This window comes from Emydura macquarii, unplaced genomic scaffold (genome assembly GCF_026122565.2).
Source record: "Emydura macquarii macquarii isolate MOO-44397 ecotype Brisbane River unplaced genomic scaffold, CSIRO-AGI_Emac_v2 contig_77, whole genome shotgun sequence".
Classification (NCBI taxonomy): domain Eukaryota; kingdom Metazoa; phylum Chordata; order Testudines; family Chelidae; genus Emydura; species Emydura macquarii.
The window spans coordinates 97,664-118,006 of NW_027130214.1; the positions used below are offsets into that span (position 1 = coordinate 97,664).

The 20,343-nt window shown below is 46.2% G+C and overlaps 1 protein-coding gene across 1 annotated transcript; it reads right to left on the bottom strand.

Moving 5' to 3' along the window:
• Positions 1-3,726: 3,726 nt before the first annotated feature.
• On the bottom strand, positions 3,727-4,665 carry LOC137149882 (olfactory receptor 52P1-like). Its single transcript, XM_067543505.1, has one exon. It carries the CDS (start codon positions 4,663-4,665, stop codon positions 3,727-3,729), a length of 939 nt encoding a protein of 312 aa, XP_067399606.1.
• Between the last annotated feature and the right edge of the window lie 15,678 nt (positions 4,666-20,343).

Below are 20,343 nucleotides of genomic sequence, written 5' to 3' on the forward strand. Positions count from 1 at the left end.
CTCTGCCTGCTGCCTGCACCAGTTCTTTGCAATTAATTGTTTACAGATGATTCCTGCAGGAAAAGGGTCCATTTTCCTTCAGAATGGCTGTAAAGGCTCCCGCGGACAAAAACATGGTAGTAGCCACTACCTGACCCCTTTGTGTAATTTGTTTAACTATTAGGTTTCCACACAATGTGACTGTACCAAATTATACATATCTTTACCTTACTGAATATTATTAAACCAAAATATTTTAACTCTATTTCTTTTATACCATTTCCACAACTGTTACTTTTTAACAATTCCACAACTTCCAACTGTTTAATTGTTGGGTTTTTTAACTTTGGTAGTATTAACTTTTATAAAAGCTACGTCTTTATTCTTTTACTGTGTTTATCAGCCACTGTTTTTACTGAGCTGCATTCTTAAGGTGGCGTATTGTGCTTGTAAAACCTGAGCCACCAAGTACAATTTTTGCAACACAGCCAACTTAGTCTGTGTTTGTTAAAAACTTTTTAATTCCAAAGTGTATTTAAAATTCCCTCCATTAAAATTCCAAAAAAACAAAAGTGCAAGGGGGGAGGGGGGTGAAAAGCAACCAATTAGTCTTGTGAAATTATTTTAAAGTACAGGCTAACAGCAGCTACATTCCTTAACATTTTAATTGTGGTTTTAATCCTTTGCTTTCAAACAAGAAGAAAAAGTGACAGGAAGGGGAGCGGGAGAAGAAGCAGGGGAAAAGGGGGAGGGGAGAAAGAAAATGCAGAGAAAAAAGGGGTGGGGAGAAAGAAAAACCAAAGAGAAAGACTTAGGAAGAAGAAAAACTTAAGCCAAAAAAAAAAAAAAAAAAAAAAAAAAGGAACAGAAAGCAACAGAAATCAGTGAGGCCCCTTGGAAATTAACACCCCTAAGCCTTTATCCTGGCTCTGAGAGATGAGTGGAAGTTGCTGCCATAGCCACCAGACTGAAACTGGGGCTGTCCGCAATCCTTGCCAGCCATCCCAAGGCTCTGCTCCAGGATTTTCCTGCTAACACTCTTTGCTGATTCACTAGCTCCTCCGGAGATTGGCTGTTCCCGTTTTGACGGATGGTGGGACCCTCTTCTCCATCTGATTGGGGACCAGTGGGAATTTGGATACCAGACCAGCGGAGAAGATCCGCGTCAGGGGGGGTATTGGGAACAGTGACGATAGAACAAACAGGGTTACTGTGACTGAGTTTATCCTCATAGGCTGGGGGGCGCCACAGGGACTAGATGGAAGGGGAAGATAAAGAGGGGACAGGGTAACAGGTTCTCTGACTTAACACAGTTAAAATTCTCCATATGGCTCTCAGCCATTCTAACCACAAGCACACTGTGATGATTAACTGTGTGTTGCCTGTGCCATGACTCCATTCCCTGTAGCTTAGGCCTGATTACTTGCCCAGCTTTTAACTCTATTCTTCTACACCCCGTAGGCACTGACTGATGTGGGAAATGGTTCAGTCAGGGGTACAGTGTGTCACACCAACTTACAAGGCTTTCTTCTTTGGCGACGTCTCCCTGCACTGGGCCCTGTGCCCTGGCCCCGCCTTGCTCTCCCCAGCCGCTCACCATGCTCAGCTGCTGTGTTACTTGTGGCATGGCCGGCACCTGCTATTCCAGCTCTGTCCCCACAGCTCCCCCCTGTAGATCAGCCTGGCTCCCCATTGGCACAGCTGGTCTGGGTTACTCCAGATGCCCGGCTCTGGCTCAGCACTGCTGCTCTGCCTAAATCCCAGCTCTGCCTTCTGGATTGCATCTCTGGCTCCTCTGGGGGTTCCCTGTGATGAGAACTCGGGGAAATGGATCAGCAGAGGCTGTTGGCATTCCCCTGCAAGGAGTAAGTCAGCTGCTGGAAGCCTGTGTGAGACCATGCTGCTTGTGAGCTGGTTACTGGTGCAGGGCCATGAGCCATAACACCACAGTGTTAAGTCCCCAAGGTTACAAGGCAGATAGGGAGAGACCCCTTTATTGGTCTAGATGGTACCCAAAATGTCACAGATTATGCCACTCTGCAGCAGCTAAGCAGGGTGCTGTATGGGAAACACTGAATCCCCTTGATGACAGAGGGCACGAGGAAAACACATGAGTTCAGAGACTCTAAGGTTGAAAGGGACCAATATGATCATCTAGTCTGACATTCTGCACAATGCAGGCCACAGAACCTCCCCCATCGACTCCTGTAATAAAGTTCTCTAAAATCATGATTTAATGACTTTAAGGTACAGAAAATCCACCAGCAAGTGAGACGTGCCCCATGCTATAGAGGAAGGTGGAAAAACCCCCAGAGCCTTTGCCAAAACTCTTCAGAGAATACAGGTACCTTGTATTAGTTAAGGAAAATGACTATTACAGATGTGGAAAGCCTGAGGTTGCGTCTTTGTTTATTTTCTGTGTAACTCGTCTGTTTGCTTTTCCTCATTATTTCATAGAATCATAGAATCCTAGAAGATTAGGGTTGGAAGGGACTTCAGGAGGTCATTTAGTCCAACCCTCTGCTCAAAGCAGGACCAACCCCAGTTAAATCATCCCAGCCAGGGCTTTCTATGGATGGAGATTCCACCATCTCCCTAGGTAACACATTCCAGTGCTTCACCACCCTCCTAGTGAAAAAGTTATTCCGAATATCCAACTTAGACCTCCCCCACTGCACCTTGAGACCGTTGCTCCTAGTTCTGTCATCTACTACCACTAAGAACAGCCTAGTTCCATCCTCCCTGGAACCCCCTTTCAGGTAGTTAAAGGCTGCTATCAAATCCCCCCTCATTCTTCTCTTCTGAAGAATAAATAAGGTTAGTTCCCTCAGCCTCTCCCCATAAGTCATGTGCTCCAGCCCTCTAATCACTTTTGTTGCCCTCAGATGGACTCTCTCCAATTTGTCCACATCTTTATATAGCGGGAGTCCCAAAACTGGATGCAATACACCAAATGTGGCCTCACCAATGCCAAATGGAATAGAATAATCACTCCCGTCAATCTGCTGGCAATGTTCCTACTACTGCTGCCCAGTCTCTACTGTAACACTCAGGTCCTTTTCTGCCTGACTGCTGCCTAGCCAGTAGATCCCCAGTCTGTAGCAGGCATGGGATTCTTCCATCCTTCATCTTTGTATCTGTGATTTTTCTATTAAATAGACTTTCTGTTTATTTTGACCCCAGTCTGTGTACAATGTGTGCCCCAAAATGAACTGATAATTCAGGGCAGATTTCATGTTTTCGGAAAGGACAAACCAGAGGTGGAAACTCCAAATTATTGCCAGTTAAGAATTCAGAGAGACCGATTTGGGGATGCTCAGGACTGGAAGGGATTGTTGGGGCCTGGTGGAGGTCAGAGTTGGGAATCTTGTGATGGCAGAGAGGGACAAAAGAGTCAAAGATGGAGGAGAGTGAGAAATGGTGAGAATCAACAAACATACTGCTGGAAAATAGGGCTCAGGGCATATGAGAAGCCACCATCGCTGGAGGTATGGAAGACATGAAAAGGCCGAGTCACAGAGTGTCTATGGCTGGAGGAGGAAAAGTGACACTGAAAGAGATCAAGTGACGGTCGGAGAGAGCAGTGCTTGGTGATGGAGTGATAAGACATTAGGTGTGAGGAACTTCTCAGACTGTGAACTGCCAATAGGCTAAGCTCAGCCAAATTAGACAATTCACACTTGATTAATGAGAAGGCATCCTTTCCCCTTCCTGTTACATAGGTTTAAAGTCTATGGCCCATTGCAATCACATTCTGCAGATGTATTTTCCCACTTTATCATGAAGCTCTTTGGTTTTGACCCCATAAACAATAGGGTTAAACATGGGGGGCACAAGGACATAGAGGTTGGCCAAGAGGATGTGAACGTGGGCAGCGATGCCCTGACTGAACCTGAGTGTCAGGGCAGAGAAGAGGACGGGTGTGTAAGATATCACCATCACACAGATGTGGGCTGTGCAGGTGTTGAGGGCTTTCCAGTGGACTTTCTTGGAGGAGATCCTGAGGACGGCCCTGATGATCAGCCCATAGGACAGACCAATGAGGGTCAGGTCTGAACCTATAATTACTAATGTTATCACCAAGCTGTATATCCTGTTGACTGTTGTGTCCCCACACGATAACTGCACCACTGCCGTGTGCTCGCAGTACGTGTGGAGGATAACACGGTTGGCGCAGAATGGCAGCGAACTCAGTAGCAAGGGTCCTGGCAGAATCAAGAGAACAGCTCGTATCAAACACACTATCCATAGCTTAGCGATTCGTGAGTTGGTGAGGATAGTGGCGTATCTCAGAGGGTCACATATGGCGACGTAACGATTGAAGGCCATTGTCACGAGGACGGCTGATTGCATAGTCATAGCCTTATTAAAGAAGAACAACTGGGTGATACAACCATCCTCAGTGATGCGTTTGCAATGGAACCAAAATATGCACAGTGCTTTCGGCATGACAGAGGTAGAAATGCCGATGTCTGTGAGCACCAGCATGCAGAGCAGCAGGAACACGGGTTTGTGCAGGGTCTGCTCTTTGCTGACAACAAACAGAATCGTGATGTTTCCCAGCAGGCTGATGATGTAGAACATAGAGAAAGGGATGGAAATCCAGATGTGGGCAGCTTCCAGACCCGGGATGCCGTTTAGGATGAATGTTGATGGATCGGAGGGGGTGAGGTTGAAAGCCCCCATGAGATGGCTGAAGCACCGATCAGGCTCAGTAATATTCAGGTTGCCTGTGAAGGGAAAGAAGCAGAGGGAGGAGGGTTACACACTGGGTAACAAATAGCACGGTAAATATTTAACTGTTACTAACTATCTAGAAAGCGGGGTGAGCAGTGAGGTGGCAACCTTTGCAGATGGCACCAAATTATGTAGGCCGAGTGTGACCTGTCCATGCGTAGGGCTGCCACATGAAAATGCTAAATAAATACCTTGGAAAGCCTGTATGCCCCGGTTTTTCAGGGCACAAGCTGATTTCTGGTTGTTAGGCGTTAATATGACACTCTTATGTAGGTCAGGTTATCCCCCCAACACCTTCTTCAGCAGCCCCTGGGGTGTCGCTGTCCGAGAGAGGACACTGGACTGGATGGATCATTGGTCTGCTCCACAGTGCTATTCCTCTTTTGCAAAGAAGCCAAGTTTTCCCCATGGAAACAGACACTGTCATGCCAGGCTGGGACTTTGTGCTCTGTTAGTTCCCTTGTTTCTTTTGGTGAGACACTTTCTTGAAGGCATCCAACTTTCTCTGAGACATAACAAGTACAGTGGTTTCATCATTCTGCCTTGTTAACTGACAAGGGTGAGCAGACACACCCATCAGCAACCCAGCTGTTTACCCTTCTCATACTTGAATACTGATAAATTTTGCAGATGCCACAAAAATTGGGAGATCGTAAATAATGAAGAGGACAGGTCACTGATTCAGAGCGATCTGGATTGGTTGGTAAACTGGGTCAAACCAAACAATATATGTTCTAAGAACAAAGAAGGTAGGTGATGCTTACACAATGGGGGACTCTATCGTTGGAAGCAGTGACTCTGAATAAGATTTGGGGGGGAATGCAGGGGTAAATAGCTAAATATGAGGTCCCTGTGTGACCCTGTGGCCAAAAGAGGTTGTGTGATCCTGGCATGATAAACAGGAGAATCTCAAGAAGAGGCAGAGATGTTATTTTACCTCTTTCTTTGGCACTGGTGCAACTGCTGCTGGTAAATGTGTCCAGTTCTGGTGTCCACAATTAAAGATTCATGTTGATACACACAGATAGTTAAGGGGTGACTTGATAACAATCTACCAATACCGAGATAGGGAACAAATATTGAACAATGGGTTTTTCAGTGTAGCATAGAAAGGTCTAACACCATCCAATGGCTGGGAGTTGAAGTTAGACAATTACTGAGTATAAATAAGGTGTACACTTTTTAAACATGAAGAGTAATTAACCACTGGAGCAATTTACCAAGGGTCATGGCAGATTCTCCATCACTGAGAATTTCTAAACCAATGTTGGATGTTTCTCTATAAGCTCTGCTCTAGGAATCCTTTGGGAGTAGGTCTCTGGCCTGTGATATGCAGGAGGTCAGACTAGATGATCACAGTGGTGACTTCTGTACTGTGTATCTGTGAACATGTCCGTGCAGCACATACAGGAGTCAGCTGGAGGCATTTTGCATAGAGACTGGTCCCTGAGCCGTACTGAAGGTTTTCTATTAGACTTATGAATTTATCCCCAGGGCGAAAAAGTCTATTGCTTCCCAAGGGAAAGAAGCCCAGAGACCTTCCCCAGATACACTTGGGGCCAGGAAACTCCCAGCACTGGCCTGGGACCAACAATCAGAAAGAAAAATTGAATTTGAGCAGTGCTGCCTGCCTGTCCATGTACCCCTCCCTCCCCACCCCCACAACCCCAGTGCCACCTGCCTGTCCATGTACAGCCTTGTCCCAACATGCACAATCCCCAGCCCTGCCACACAGTGATCCTACTTACCCAGGACCAAAGCCAGGTGCCGGACACACCACACAGTGACAGCTCATACAAATATCTACGCATCCTGGGTTAAGCTCTGTGTCTGCCTGTGCTGGGGAAATGGGGATGGAGGAGGAGCCGCTTCCATAGCCTGTCCAGGGGTGAAGGGAAACCTCAGCATCAGCTCAGCGTGTGCAGGGAAGAGGAGAGAGACAGACCGGAGGGGAGGGGAGAGAGGATATGGAAACTAAAAGGAGCCAGCATGAGTAACTCTTCCTCAAAACAACACAAAGCTTTAGCGTATTCCCGCCAGTTAGAAACCCAGACACAACTTCCTGATGTTGCTTTTACATGTTGGTAATAGCTGAAGTTGCCAGGAGGACGTTGTGGGATTGGTCACTGGAGGAGGGATGGGCTGGATGGAGGAAGGTGTCAGAGACAATCTACTATGTGTGTCCACATTAGAGACTCCCCTCTAGCCGCGGAGATTGTAGGAGGCCTCGTTACACCTCTTTGGTGTGTGAATTAGGCAGGATGTCCGTTCCCTATTTCACCCTGTTTCAGGACTCCGTGCAACTGTGATCTGGATACTGCATATCCTCTACCCTCCCCCCCGAACACACACTCTGTTCCTGGATGTCCACTGGTCAGATTTCCAATGCTGCCCGGTTTCCCCTAAGACAGAAACATGCTTCTATTTTTGCTACATTTTAGTGCATCTTTTCCTCTATTGAAGGCGAGATGGAGGGGAACAGAGACAGGAGACTTCTCCTCTGAAAAAATATTGTCACCCTAATTGTTTTGAACCTCTAAGCTGTGAGTTTAAGATTTCAGCTTCTCTCCTCTCGGTTCTTCACTGGTCCAATTGAGCTCACCCATCCTTAGAGACCACTGTACGACTTCAGCTGGAGTCAATGGAGGCTCATGGATGGTGAAAATCAGCCCTTTTATTTTAGTCCCTAAATATAGATTAGGGTGAAATCCTGCCCCTGATGGGAGATTTGCCATTGATCTCAACGGGTCCAAGATTTCACCCTTAGTGTGGAACTTTAGGCTCCCTGCTGTGAAGATCCTGGCTTTAGGCCCTGCAGCACTGACAGCTATTCTGTTAGGTGCTGAAAGAGTCTGAAGGAAGATCCCTAGTTTATTTGTCACCCTGAGACGAAGCATGAATTATGGGAATTTCAAAACACAGGGGCCCTGATTTTGCTCCTCAGTTTTGCCAGTGTCAATCTGGGCTGCATCTGGCAGCTCAGAAGGCAGAAGGCTGCCGGCGGAGACAGAATCTGGCCAGTCTGTAAAACCCCTGTGTGAAATCTCTGCTATCCCAGATAACCTCTGCAGAGACTCGTGGGCCTCCACTTGTTAACCTGGCAGTAAAGTTGCTGAATTGGAAAATTTGAGCAAACAAGGGAAAAACAAACAGACCAAAAGATACTGAGATAGATAGAGGCAGGAAACTGGATGAGACCGGAGAAAAGATCTTAAAAACATCAATATTTGTCTAAACAATTTACAATAAATATTTAGTTCTAATTTTAAATCCCTTGGTGTTTCTGACAACATTAAACAGTTCAAGTCTACGGCAGGAGGTTCCAGCCAGATTGTTCTTGACTGGACCCTTGCGGCAGGAGCCCTCAGCACTAACTGAGTGGCAGAAACAGGCCACTCACCAAAATCCCATGCAGCAGAGAGAGGAAATCTCCTTACTGTGATCAGGGAATGCCTCTGTGTACAAATCTGCCACTGCTCTGACACTTGCAATTCTGGACAGCAACTTTTATGTTTCCCCCGCCAGTCCCTGAGGATTCTGAGGTTGGCCTGCTTGAGGGCCGGGGACGAAAATTCTCTGTGCTCCTGCTTGAGGGCAGGTGGAAGGGCTGAAAATAGACTTGGGAGAATTTCGGGGCTTAAGAACCTCTCCAGAGCCCGCCCTGCTTGAGAAAAATTCACTGATAACAGTGGCTGAGATTGTCAGGGGAAATTGAGGGTCTTGCAGACTTGCTGAGAGTGGTCTTGCACTGCTAAAATCCCGGGGAGAAAAGAAGAGCCAATGGTTGGATGTGCTCATTTATCTATCAAAATTTCTGTGCCTGCCCTGCTCATTGTCATAGAATCTGAGCATCTGCTGTTAGGGCCGGGGCTGATGAGTTCTGGGCCTGACTGCCTGAGGACCCAAAGACTCAAAGAACAACATTTGTTTCAGGAACGCAGGATTTCCACACACAGTAACAGTCCCTCCCATCCAAGGAGCCCTCTGACAGTGCTGAAAGAGTGTGAAGGAAGACCCCCAGTTTATGTGTCACCCTGAGACGAAGCATGAAATATGGGGATTTCCAAATACAGGGGGCCTGATTTTGCACCTCAGTTATGCCAGTGTCAGTCTGGAGTGACCTGGAGTGAAGACAGAATGTGAGAGCTGAATCTGGCCAGTCTGTAAAACCCTTTGTGAAATCTCTGGTATCCCAGATAGCCACTGTAGACTGCACACGTGCTGCAGTAAAGTTGCTGAACTGGAAAATTTAAGCAAACAAGAGAAAAAAAAGGAAGATACTGAGATAGATAGAAGGATACTGTAAGAGACAAGGAAAAGATCTTAAAAACAAATATTTGTCTAAACAATTTACAATAAATCTTTAGTTCCTATTTTAAATCGCTTGGTGTTTCTGACAAGACTAAACAGTTCAAGTCTACATGCATGAGTATTCCAGCCCAGTTTGTTCTTGACTTGAACCCTTCCGGAGCCCTTAGCACTAACTTTATTGCAGAAACGGGCAACTCATCGAAATCCCATGCAGCAGAGAGAGGAAATCTCTTTACTGTGACCAGAGAATAAGTGTACGAATCTGACGTCTGACACTTGCAATTCTGGACAGCAACTTTTATGTTTCCCCCGTACAGTCCCTGAGGATTCTGAGGTTGACCAGGAGTCCGGGACAATTCCCTGTGCTCCGTGAGCAGGTGGTAGAGCAGAAAATAGACTTGTAAGAATTTCAGCCTAAGAACCTCTCCAGAGAGTAAAGAGAATCCACTTATAACAGATGCTCAGATTGTCAAGGAAAAATTGAGTCTTGCATACTTGCTAGAGAGGTCCTGCACTGCTAAAACCCCAGAGAGAAAAGAAGAGCCAATGGTTAGACGTGCTCATTTATTTCTCATAGTTTCTGTGCTGCTGCTCAATTGTCATAGAATCTGAGCATCTGCTGCTACTCCCGGCTGATGAGCCCTGGGCTGAATCCCTGAGACTGCGAAGTGAAGGTGGACAGACTCTTGCGTATCCATGTTCAAACATAGGATTTCCACACTGAGTAACTGTCACTCCCATCTGATAACCTCTCTGACAGAGGGCAGCACAGATTGCCCCAGCTTAGTCATAAACCCCTCAGGGTGCAATATCCTGCCATCGGGAAGCACAGATTCCTGAGCCCCCTTCAGTGATCAGTCACGTGCCCTGAAGCCTGTGGACTGACGGCCTTTGTCTCTTTATCCCAGCTACAGTAACTGCACAGGCTGTCATTGGGGTAGGGAGGGTGCAGGGAGATATTCAGATGCAAGTGAGGTGCCCATTGTCCATCCACATTCAGTGGGACTCTGCTGCCCACTGACCTTGTGCATTTGACAACCTCCCCTTGGGGTCTAGTGGATCATGCGCTGGTCTGGAACTCATGAGACCTGGTCAATTCCTAGCTCGGGCACAGAGCTCCTGTGTGACCGTGAACATGTCATCTCATAATCTACTCTAGGCCTCAGTTTCCCCTCTGTAAAATAGGGAGAGCATTTCCATTCCTCAGGGATTCTGGGGATAAAAAACCCTGAATTATGGGGTGCCCATATGGGGACCAACAGTAAGGAAGGGCATATGAGGACCCAGAGGTACAGCCGTGCTTGTTTATCTCAAGCTATTTCTTTTATCCTATTTCAGGGCTACACCCCAACGTGATCTGGATATTGCGCACCCTGCCCCGCACACTGTGCGTTCCTTCCACTGTCAGTGCAGGAACAGAGCTGAACCCCTATTCTCCCCCTTCAGAGTTCCCACAACTCCTACTAATATCCTCAGTCCAGTTTTGGGAACTTTATTTATTCTATCACTTTGAGAGTTTGCTTGTATTGTTTACAGTGACCTCTCAGCATTCGTGCTCCCATTTTCAACTGTCCGTAAAATATGGCTGTGGGGAATCATGAGTTTCCAGGCCATAAGATGGATTGACTCCAGATTCAGATGAGGTAGGCTACCTTCGTCCTGCGTAATCAGAGCTCGGACCTGAGGCTGGCTAATTGGAGTCTCCACCAAAATATCCAGATGGGCGGTGAACCAATGTTGACGAGGCAAATCTGGGCCTATCAGGATCATGGAAGTTCCTTCCCTCCTGACCTTCAGCAGAACTCTGTATATGAGTGCAGTGGGTGGGAAGACATAGCAAAGATGGTCCTTCCAAGGTAGAAGAAATATGCCTGCAACCAATCCTGGGCTGTGGTTCAGGCAGGAGCAGAACTTCAGACACTTCCTGTTGTGCCTTGTTGTGAAAAAGCCTGCATGGGGAACTCCCCACCTTTGGAAGATTTTATTCACGGTGTCTGGGTGAATGGACCACACCTGGTTTTTAGAGGGATCTGCTGAGATGACCCGCTAGCTCATTTTGGGTCCCCGGAAGACAAGAAATGTTAAGATGGATTGAGGGGCTCACACAGAATTCTCACAGGCGGAGGCTTCCTGCACAAGGGAGAGGAACGTGCTCCACACTGTCTGTTTATTTAGAACAACGCTGTCATGATGTCTGTAAGAACTGACGCGCCTTTGCCCTCCAGGTGGTTCTGGATAGTCTGCACTGCTCTGAGCTCTGAAACATTGATATGCAGCAAGAGCTCCGCCTGGCACCAAAGACGCCAGATGAGCCCTCCACCCCAATGTCAAGGCGAAGAAGTGTGTTGTCTTGAGAAACTGGAGAAACTGACCTTGGGCACACCACCAAAAGAGGGTATTGGTTACTGAGGGAGGAAGTGTGATCACCATATCTAAGCGGTCCCTGTCTGGTCCATACACTGACAGTAGCCAGGACTGCAGAGATCTGAGATTCAATCTCATATGTCGCACAACATGGGTGCATGTGGCCATATGCCACAGGAGTTTCAGGCACTGTTTTGAATGGTGGTAGGATGGCTTCTGAGACCTTCTGTGATGGTGCCCCTGGCCTCTGGAAGAAAGGCTCTGGCCTGGACTGAGTTGAGGACTGCCCCTCTGATAACTCTCTCACATGTTCAAATAATACTTGACTTCTGAACATTCATTAGCAGGCCTAACTTCTCGAAGGTTGTCTGTATCAAGCTCACTTTGGACACCACCTGTGCCTTGCTGCGGCCTTTGATCAGCCAATCATCAAAGTGAGGGGAAACCTGGACTCTTTATTTCCTAAGAAAAGCTGCAACAAATGCCATGCACTTGGTAATACGTGAGGAGCTGCTGATGGGCCGAGGGGGAGGACAGTAAACTGGTAGTGACCCTGGTTCATTATGAATTGGAGAACTGTTATGTGACTCTGAAGGAGTGAGATGTGAAAGTACGCATCCTTCAAGTTGAGAGCAGCATGCAGTTGCCTGGTGTCGTAACGGGTTAAAATCATTGTATTATGTGTGTGCCCGTGTCCATGTTGAGAGAGGAACAAGTAACCAATTTATATGTGATAAATGAAAAAATTTACTAACGGCTGTTAATTGCATTTCAAGGTTTTTTAACCAATTAGTTCTGTAGCTGTTTCTTGTTATTTTTGTAGTAGATAAGGGGAAGTTGTTAGCTTTGAGAATAGATAAGAAAGTATGAGTTATGAGCCACATGGGGGAAAAGAACTCAAGGCAGCAAAGAATCCTGACCAAAAAATGACCGATTACACTTGAAACAAGGGGAACTTGTGAACCCAGCAGTTCCGGGCCCATATTTGGAAGTTTGCAGTCGCTGCAACTTTTAATTGGCAAGTTACACCTGGCCTAGGGATGCCTCAAGGAGGGACCGACAAAGTGACGTAGAAAATGTCCATAATTGGTTTGACGGACGTATAGGCTGGAGTGGAGATAAAAGGGTTGTCAGACAAAGCAAAAATTAGAGAGCATTGTCGTGAGGACCACCGAGCCTCCACAAGAGGTACAGCAGAATTGTGCCTGCAACAGGGTCTGATCAGCCATCCTGCCTCTCTCCAGCCCATTGTCTCTATATTATTTAGGTAATTGGGCTGATAACCCGTTGGGACTTGTCCTGCGGATGATAACCTGGGTGTGAATACGATAGAGGTTCCACCTGGATAAAAAAAATAGAGGTCTAAAATAAAAGACCAGTCATAAAATATTTGTTGTTTTGCTCAACTGAGTTCATCTCTATATGTGGTGAGTAGTGAATGTGAATGTAAAACTTGCAATAATTCTACTTGTATTCCAGGAATGATTGTTAGAATAACTGCTTTTTGTACATGTTTTATAATTGTTAGTTGTTTTTTTTAGTTTTATATGTGTTTTGAAAGTTTGTAATAGAATAAGAGAATAAGATTTGTAGTAAAATAATGTGTTTAAGTTACTAGTTGTTGTATTAGTAAGTGTTGTGTCTAGAATTTAATTATTGTATTTATTTTTTGTTGTTTGTAATTATATAAAAAGTGAATCAGTAAAAGAAAGATTCAATTTAAGTAGTTGTAGCAAGTTGATAAATAAAGGCTATTAAATATTTAAAAATCTGAGTAAGCCTGCCAAATTTTTCTGGGAAGTTTGCTAAGTTTTCTAAGTTAACATTTCCAAGCCTTATATTCTGCCTTAAAAGGGGATATATACGAATTGCCTTAGTGCCTTAAAGCACCCTTCCAACCACTCCCGTGATTTAGGAGGCCGTTTGTCCTTGGTAATCTTATCAAAACACGGCACTTAGGCATGTCACCTGGATGCAGAGAACGGATAACGGAGGCCATGGAGACCATGCAACACTTGAGCTTCTTCATGAATCTGTTGAGTTTTCACAGGTCCAGGATGGGCCTGAGACGGCCCTTGGCTTTCGGGAGTAGGAAATAACAGGAGTAGAATCTCTTACCCCTTACCTCCAGAGGAACCTCTTCTACCACTTCCTCTTTTAGGGGCATTTACATGTCCTGGATTAGAAGTGGCTCATGAGAAGGGTCCCTGAAGAGCGACAGGAGGGAGGGTGGGAAGGAGGGGAACAACAGAACTGCAGGGAGTATCATGCCTGGCACCCAGCAGTCTGAAGTAATATGGACTCACACCGATAGGAGTCAGATAAACAGTCCAAAATACACAAGGGGATTAGATCCAGATACTGTTCTGGTGTGCCATCTTCAGTCGCACCCTCAAAAGCTCTGCTTTGAACCTAATTGTTTCTTGTGGGCCCAGGCCTGTTACCTGGCATCTCTGTGTTTTTGGGGAACCAGGGCTCAAAACCCAGACTCTCTCTGGCTCACCTGAAAACACCCCCCTCAGCCCCTGCTTGAACCAGAAACCAATGGCATCTCAATATGAAAGGCAGTGGACACAACTAAAACCCTCCCATCAAGGTGAGATAACTCTACATCAAAGATGTAAAAAGGAGGCATCTCAATTAGCACATCGAATGGAGAACAGAAGCCTCATCTACATCCAAGATGGAACAAGCACTGAATTCTGGGATTGGCAAAGCAGGGGCACACTGCATGATGGGAGATCTCTGCTCTTGATGTAAATGGACTCACACCTGTACACATCCAGCTCCACAGTTATCAGACCGTTCTAGTTATTGATATGCAAAACATTGAATCCTGGTTGCCGTGAACTCAGAGCGGCCTGAAAGACCTTAGCTTTAGGATTGTGGGTTTCCAGGAACAGAGGAGTTGCCTCCACTGAGGGGCGGGGGTGACCGAACAAGAATACAAACAGGGCTTTAGCTGAAGCAACATGGCTCATTTATTTAGTCATTAATATTTAATAAAGCGCATAAATGTAACTTATTCAAACATAAAACCAGAGAAAAATACAAAGGCCTGATATCTTCTATGCATGCAATCATTTCTCATAGTATACAATTCTACTATTGATCGTTTCACATTTACAGACAGATGGTCGCTTGTAAACTCTCTCATTTACAGACAGATAGTCGCTTGTAAACTCTCTCGTTTACAGACAGATGGTCGCTTGTAAACTCTCTCCTATAGTACACAATACTATTACTTACTACCTCGTGCTTACAGGTTTGTAAACTGTGTTTACAGACAGATGGTCATTTGTAAACTCCTCGTTACCTTATATAAACAGACAGATGGTCGCTTGTTATCTTAAAGCAAGTGTACTCTCATACATTACCCAGAACGCGTTTTCTTCCAAGCCCCTTGGGCTGAGTCACCTCTGCTAAGTGTTAGCTGTCACTCAGACGCTGCTGGTTCATAGAAGGGCTCGGTCCAGCTACCGAGGATCCCAGCGGGCTGCAGTCCAAAGTGCGACTGACTCCAGGGGGTTTAAATACCCTCAAACTGATCACCAAACTGATCAGCTTGATCAGTATGTAACCAACCAGTGAACAGTGTCACTTTTGTGGTCAGTATGTAACCAACCAGTGAACAGTGTCACTTTTGTGGTCAGTGTGGTTACGTCATGTGACATGTTCACAGTGACCAGGTTGGCACTTCCTGTTTTTACCCAACTGGTTGTGGTCATCTCAGTTGCTGGTCAGCTCATCCTTTCTAATTTTTGCCCTCTATTTGTGCTGAGCTAGCGTCCGGACTGCCCTTATCAGTTCCTTCCAGCCCTTTCCCCAAGCTATGTACTTTACTATTCTATCTTAAAGCACAAAACCCATTAACTATTCTTTTTATATTCTACGGTTGCATTGTGAGCTCCCTCAAGGAACATTGTCCATAGCCAGGAATTGATCAGCTCCTTTTGTCCAGCATAAAGAAAACCACTCTGGGATACTTCCTTGAGACATTGTTTACCCATAAACAAACCTGGTGCCTACAAAAATTCCTACCCAAGTTCAAACTTTTGTTCTGATGCCTGGATCCAAATTCTGCATCAGTTCCACTGAACTTCCCCTCTCCCTGACTGATCGTATTGGGGGTTCTGCCTGTCTCAAGCACTCCAGACCTTAAGCTGACCAGCCTGTCTCCTGGGAACCTCTGAGCTGCACGGAGCGGTGAGACCCCCCCATTTCCCCTTCCCCTCTCTCTCTTAGTCCAGGTATTACTTTCTACTTGTGTAATCAAACCTGGGCTAGCTTCTCCAATACTCCAACTGTAATTGTGTAGTATTGTAAGCATTTGACTGTTTTTCTCTCCTTGTATGGTATTACTATTAGTATCATAAATTTTATATGCCTAGCAATAAAATAACTGTTATAATCAAGTTGGTTGCCACTCTGGAGGATTGGGCCAAAATAAATCTGATGAGGTTCAACAAAGAAAAGTGCAGAGTCCTCCAGTTGGGAAGGAAAAATCCCATGCACAGCCACAGATTGGGGACCGACGAGCTAGGCAGCAGCTCTGCAGAAAAGGACCTGGGGGTTAAAGTGGATAAGAAGCTGGATATGAGTCAGTGCCCTGGTATATCAGGGTGGCAGCTGAAAAGTGCTGTTTGACCCAGCCTGCTGAGCCCAGGGACATATAAGGGGTCAGCTGAGAGTGCTGATAGCCCGGTCTGCTCAGACACACTCGTTTAATCTTGAATGTGTGTGTGTATCTGTGTGGGGTTTGTTTGAATCTGGGGCTGGAGAAACCCAACCCTTAAAACCTTAGGTTCTGCAGGATAGCTCCATTGGGAGGGGACTTGTAGCCATATGAACACACAAGTAATACACACACCAAGCCACACACTCAGTCCTCCCTCCGGGATATACTGTCTCTAGTTCTTTTCATGGTCTTGCTATGGGGCTGTAGCATTAAGGCTTCCTTTTTGGAGGCACTGCCTTCATTGACAACCCAACAGGGGCCCATCTCATTTCTCTCAGTTGGTCTGTCCTTTCGGCAGCCCTCCCTGGGTTCAATCTGCAACCAGAGCAGCAGAGATCATCATGGTACCCACACCTGGTCTGGCTGAGTTCTGGGCTCAGTCCCCTGGGCTAAGAGTGCTTGCACTGACATGTCCATGGTCCGGCCGCTCTAATAGTCTGTCAGGCACCCAGTCTTTGGTAGCCTTCCCTGGCCTCAGTTCTGTCTGCAGTGAACTATCTTCAGTGCTGCTGCTCTTCTAGCCAACCAGGCATCGGGTTCTACCTCTTTGAGCTCCATGTAACAACTGAAGGAAGGCTCTGCCTCTGCTGTTTGCTTTTATATGAGTATGGCCCTTCTGGCCCCTGATTGGCTGCTCCTCTGCAGCCATTCTGTGCTGCCTGGAGAACTTCTCTTCTGCTCTATCCTGGGGCAGGGTGAGGTGAGGCCTCTGGACCGAGTCCACCCCATCACAAATGCCATGAATCTGCAGCATCCTTAAGTTCTTCAACTAACTTGCAATTAAAGTGGAACAACATCCAAACTGTGTGGCTGATGACAGTGAAGAACTTGCTGTTGTCCTGACTGGTGAAGAGAAGTTCAAAGTTGAATCATTCTGCGCGACAGCTAACTCACTTCTCCTCCATCTCAACAGGAGAATTCAGGCATATTCAGAAATAAACAGTCTTCCATACCCCGCCTGTGTGAGAAAAAAAGGGCAGTTTGTGCCAATTAGAGAGGAGAGAAAACGGACAGAGGCTCTAGCGACAGTGTGGTCAGGGACTCCATTACAACTGTGTTCAAGTGTAGGATTTCCACAACCCCTGTAAAGAAGGAGCCCGCCCACCTAAGTTTCTAACACCATGTATTCACAAAGGCACTTCTACTCCTTGGGTACTCTCAGAAGTAAAGAGTGAGATTATTAGGAAAGTCTAATATAATCCAAGCCAGAAATGAGTCTTTCAGAAGGGTTTGAAATTGTGCAGCATCTTATAGCTCTGAGAAAAAGGCATGGCGCAGTGCATGGAATTCGGAACATTCTTACCGAGTAAAAATAAACTGCTGGAAAGAAGAAAGGACCCTGCAGATAAAGTAGAAGAGAGAGAGAGAGAGAGAGAGTCATGAAAGAAGAATTAACATATTGGTTTGGGCTCTCCTTTAAACTGGAGACAAAGATGAAGCCATTCCATTTCTAAAGCATGCCTTCTGTACCTTCCTAAAGATGTGAGATGACTCAGAAACATTTATTATGCCCCCACCCAATACTAACAGACGTGATACTAGCATTACACTACTTCGAGTAAAGCGAGCAGATTTTGAGAAAAGTCAGAGAACATGGCAGTGAGCCTTGGAAGGCACAAAGTGCAGAGCTGTCAGGGCTTAGCAACTACAACTGGAAAGAGAAAGGCACTGAATGAAGTTATGAAGTTACAGCCCACCTTAGGGGACCTTACATAAAATACAGAGGGGGCCTCCTGGTTAGACTTATGATGATACATCAAGGCCTGCAATACGGCATATGGGACAAGAGTGAAGGGGTTAAAACCTTCACACTTCTAATCTAATGGAAGCTCGCCCTGAACCCCAGGTGGAGTCATGTGGAGGCCATGAGCGTAAATACTGAGCAGCAAGACGTGAAACATAGAGGAGAAAATCGAAGAAAGAGAACCGCTAGGACAATGATACCCACGATGAGTACAAAGGAGCACACGGATAATACGTTTTCAGCTATCTATCTCCACCATGGAGAAAAATATCAAGGAGTGTGTCTCTTTCAATGTACACCTCCAAATGCTAATGGAGGAGGGAAGCATAAACGGTCAAATCAGAGCATGGGCTGTTTAATTTGTAGAGAGCTCTGTACAGCTGTCTTAGCTTCAAAACACCCAACGCTTCTGAAAATGGCATTACAGAGTGGAATTAAAGTGTAAACAGGATGGGAAAAACAAGATGCCTGTGTTAATAACTAAAAGAGAGCAAAGTGGGGACAGGCCATAATTGTGACTTAAGCAAGGACATGAAGAATCGCTGCTGTTCTAGATCCTGCTTAGGTATTGTCACAGATAAATAATTGTAGTATTTACAGAAAAGCCATTCTACACTTCCCAACAGAGGTGTCAGCAACAATAGCCTAGTTCTGAACCACTGTCACCCTTGTTAGTCTCCGCCACAAGTCTCTCCTTATCAACAGTTCCGTCTGCCAGGGCAGAGCAAAACCCTGAATGCCCCAAAGGGAGAGAATTTGCTGGACTCAGCCCAGGTGCAGTCTCTGACGTCCATTCAAGGTGTGATCTCCAACTGAAGCTTTTCCCACATTCAGTGCATTGCTGGGATGACAGGCCTTACCCCAACCTGATTCCCTCTTTCACCCCTGTTTACTCTGGCTTTGAACCTTGGCTCTTTATCTTAACTCTGGCTCTCATTGTTGGTGTTGGTTCCTAGATCTGCCTCACTCTGGCTCCAGCCACTAGGCCAGACCACCCACAGCACCTGACTGACAGTGTGAGGAGGAAGAGAGTTGCAGGTTCCCTAGGGATTTGAGGGCCAGGTCTACATTAGGAAATTGCCCACTCCTGCCTTTCAGCATTCCTTCAGAAGACAGGAACCTTGAAGGTGCAGAGTGTAATTTAAAATGGTGACAAGTGCTGCAAGGAAAAATGATTTTATTGTTAGTGTGTTTTTTATTTTTTAATTCAAATATGAACAAGTTACATTGACACTGGAAGAGGCTCTTCCTTCTTTGCCCTTTGTTACTGTTCAGCAACGTCCGTTTGGAAATCAGTGCTTCCCATGGCAATCCAGTTCTGGACATTTTTATACATTGATAGTAAAGCTGTTGAACTGGTTAATTGATTAAAAAAATGGCTAAAAATCCCATAAAAACTGAATTAATTTTTTTAACTAGAAATAATGAAATCAGAAAATAATAAATCCAAAAGTCCACAATAATAAAACACACTTCATAGGCTCTAGGTCTGGACTTCCTGGGGTGGCGCAGAGAGGAGCATCTGCAGGAACAGCTGTGGCATTCCCACGGGAACAGAGCTACCCACAGCAGTGCAAAACCTGGGATCCACCAGGATGAGGGGCAAAGGGAAAGGAAACGAGGCAGTCCTACCAACGTGTTAAGGAGAAGCACAACATGCTGTCTGGAGTAGCCTGTTCCAGGGGTGCCCAGGGTCAAAGCATAATTTTTTCGGGCCCAGTACAAACATGTAACACGGGTCCCCTCCCACACACATACCACAATCCTTCATCCCATAAATACAATCTCATGAGCCATGAAAAAAATTTCCTCATGGTAATGGGGGTTACAGCCTGGGCCGGGCACCCCAGGACCTCCGGGTCCTGGTAAAGTGTACTCTTTCCCTGCCCATGTGGGGGCCCTGCGGGTGCCACGTGTTTGTGTGTGCTCAGAAGCTAAAACATGGCACGTCTCAGAAGGCATCTCAGATTGCGATAAGTCTCAAGGTGCAAGCCCCACTCCCTGTGCCTGATGGTTAAGAGCAGAGGAGGGCAGGGACAAGCCAGAAATGGATCATCCTGTGATTTTCCAGGACAACAGTTCATTGGTAGCTCTCAGGAGAGTGCGTCTGGCACACAGGGGACATGCTACTTAGCCAGAGGTTGCCCACACAATGGAATCACTTCACCTTGGCAATGAACTTGCAGGACGTTTTTTTAGATGGTCCCCCTGACAGCCAATGCGCCCAGTCTTGACAAAAGTAGCACAACTTCCATACCCTGCCTCCATGGGTAAACAAGGGCAGTTTGTGCTTGTCAGAGCAGGAAGGAAAATGGAGACAGATTCTATGACCACATGGAAGGGACTCCTTTATAAGTGTGCTCAAGTGCAGGATTTCCCCAGCCTCTCTAAACAGAGAGCCCACCCACCTAACTTTCTAAGGCCACGGCCTAGCAAAGGCACTTCTACTTCTTGGGGACTATCAGAAGTG

Coding starts and splice junctions, on each gene's coding strand:
- LOC137149882 (XM_067543505.1), bottom strand. CDS start 4,665: ATGGGGGCTTTCAACCTCACCCCCTCCGATCCATCAACATTCATCCTA.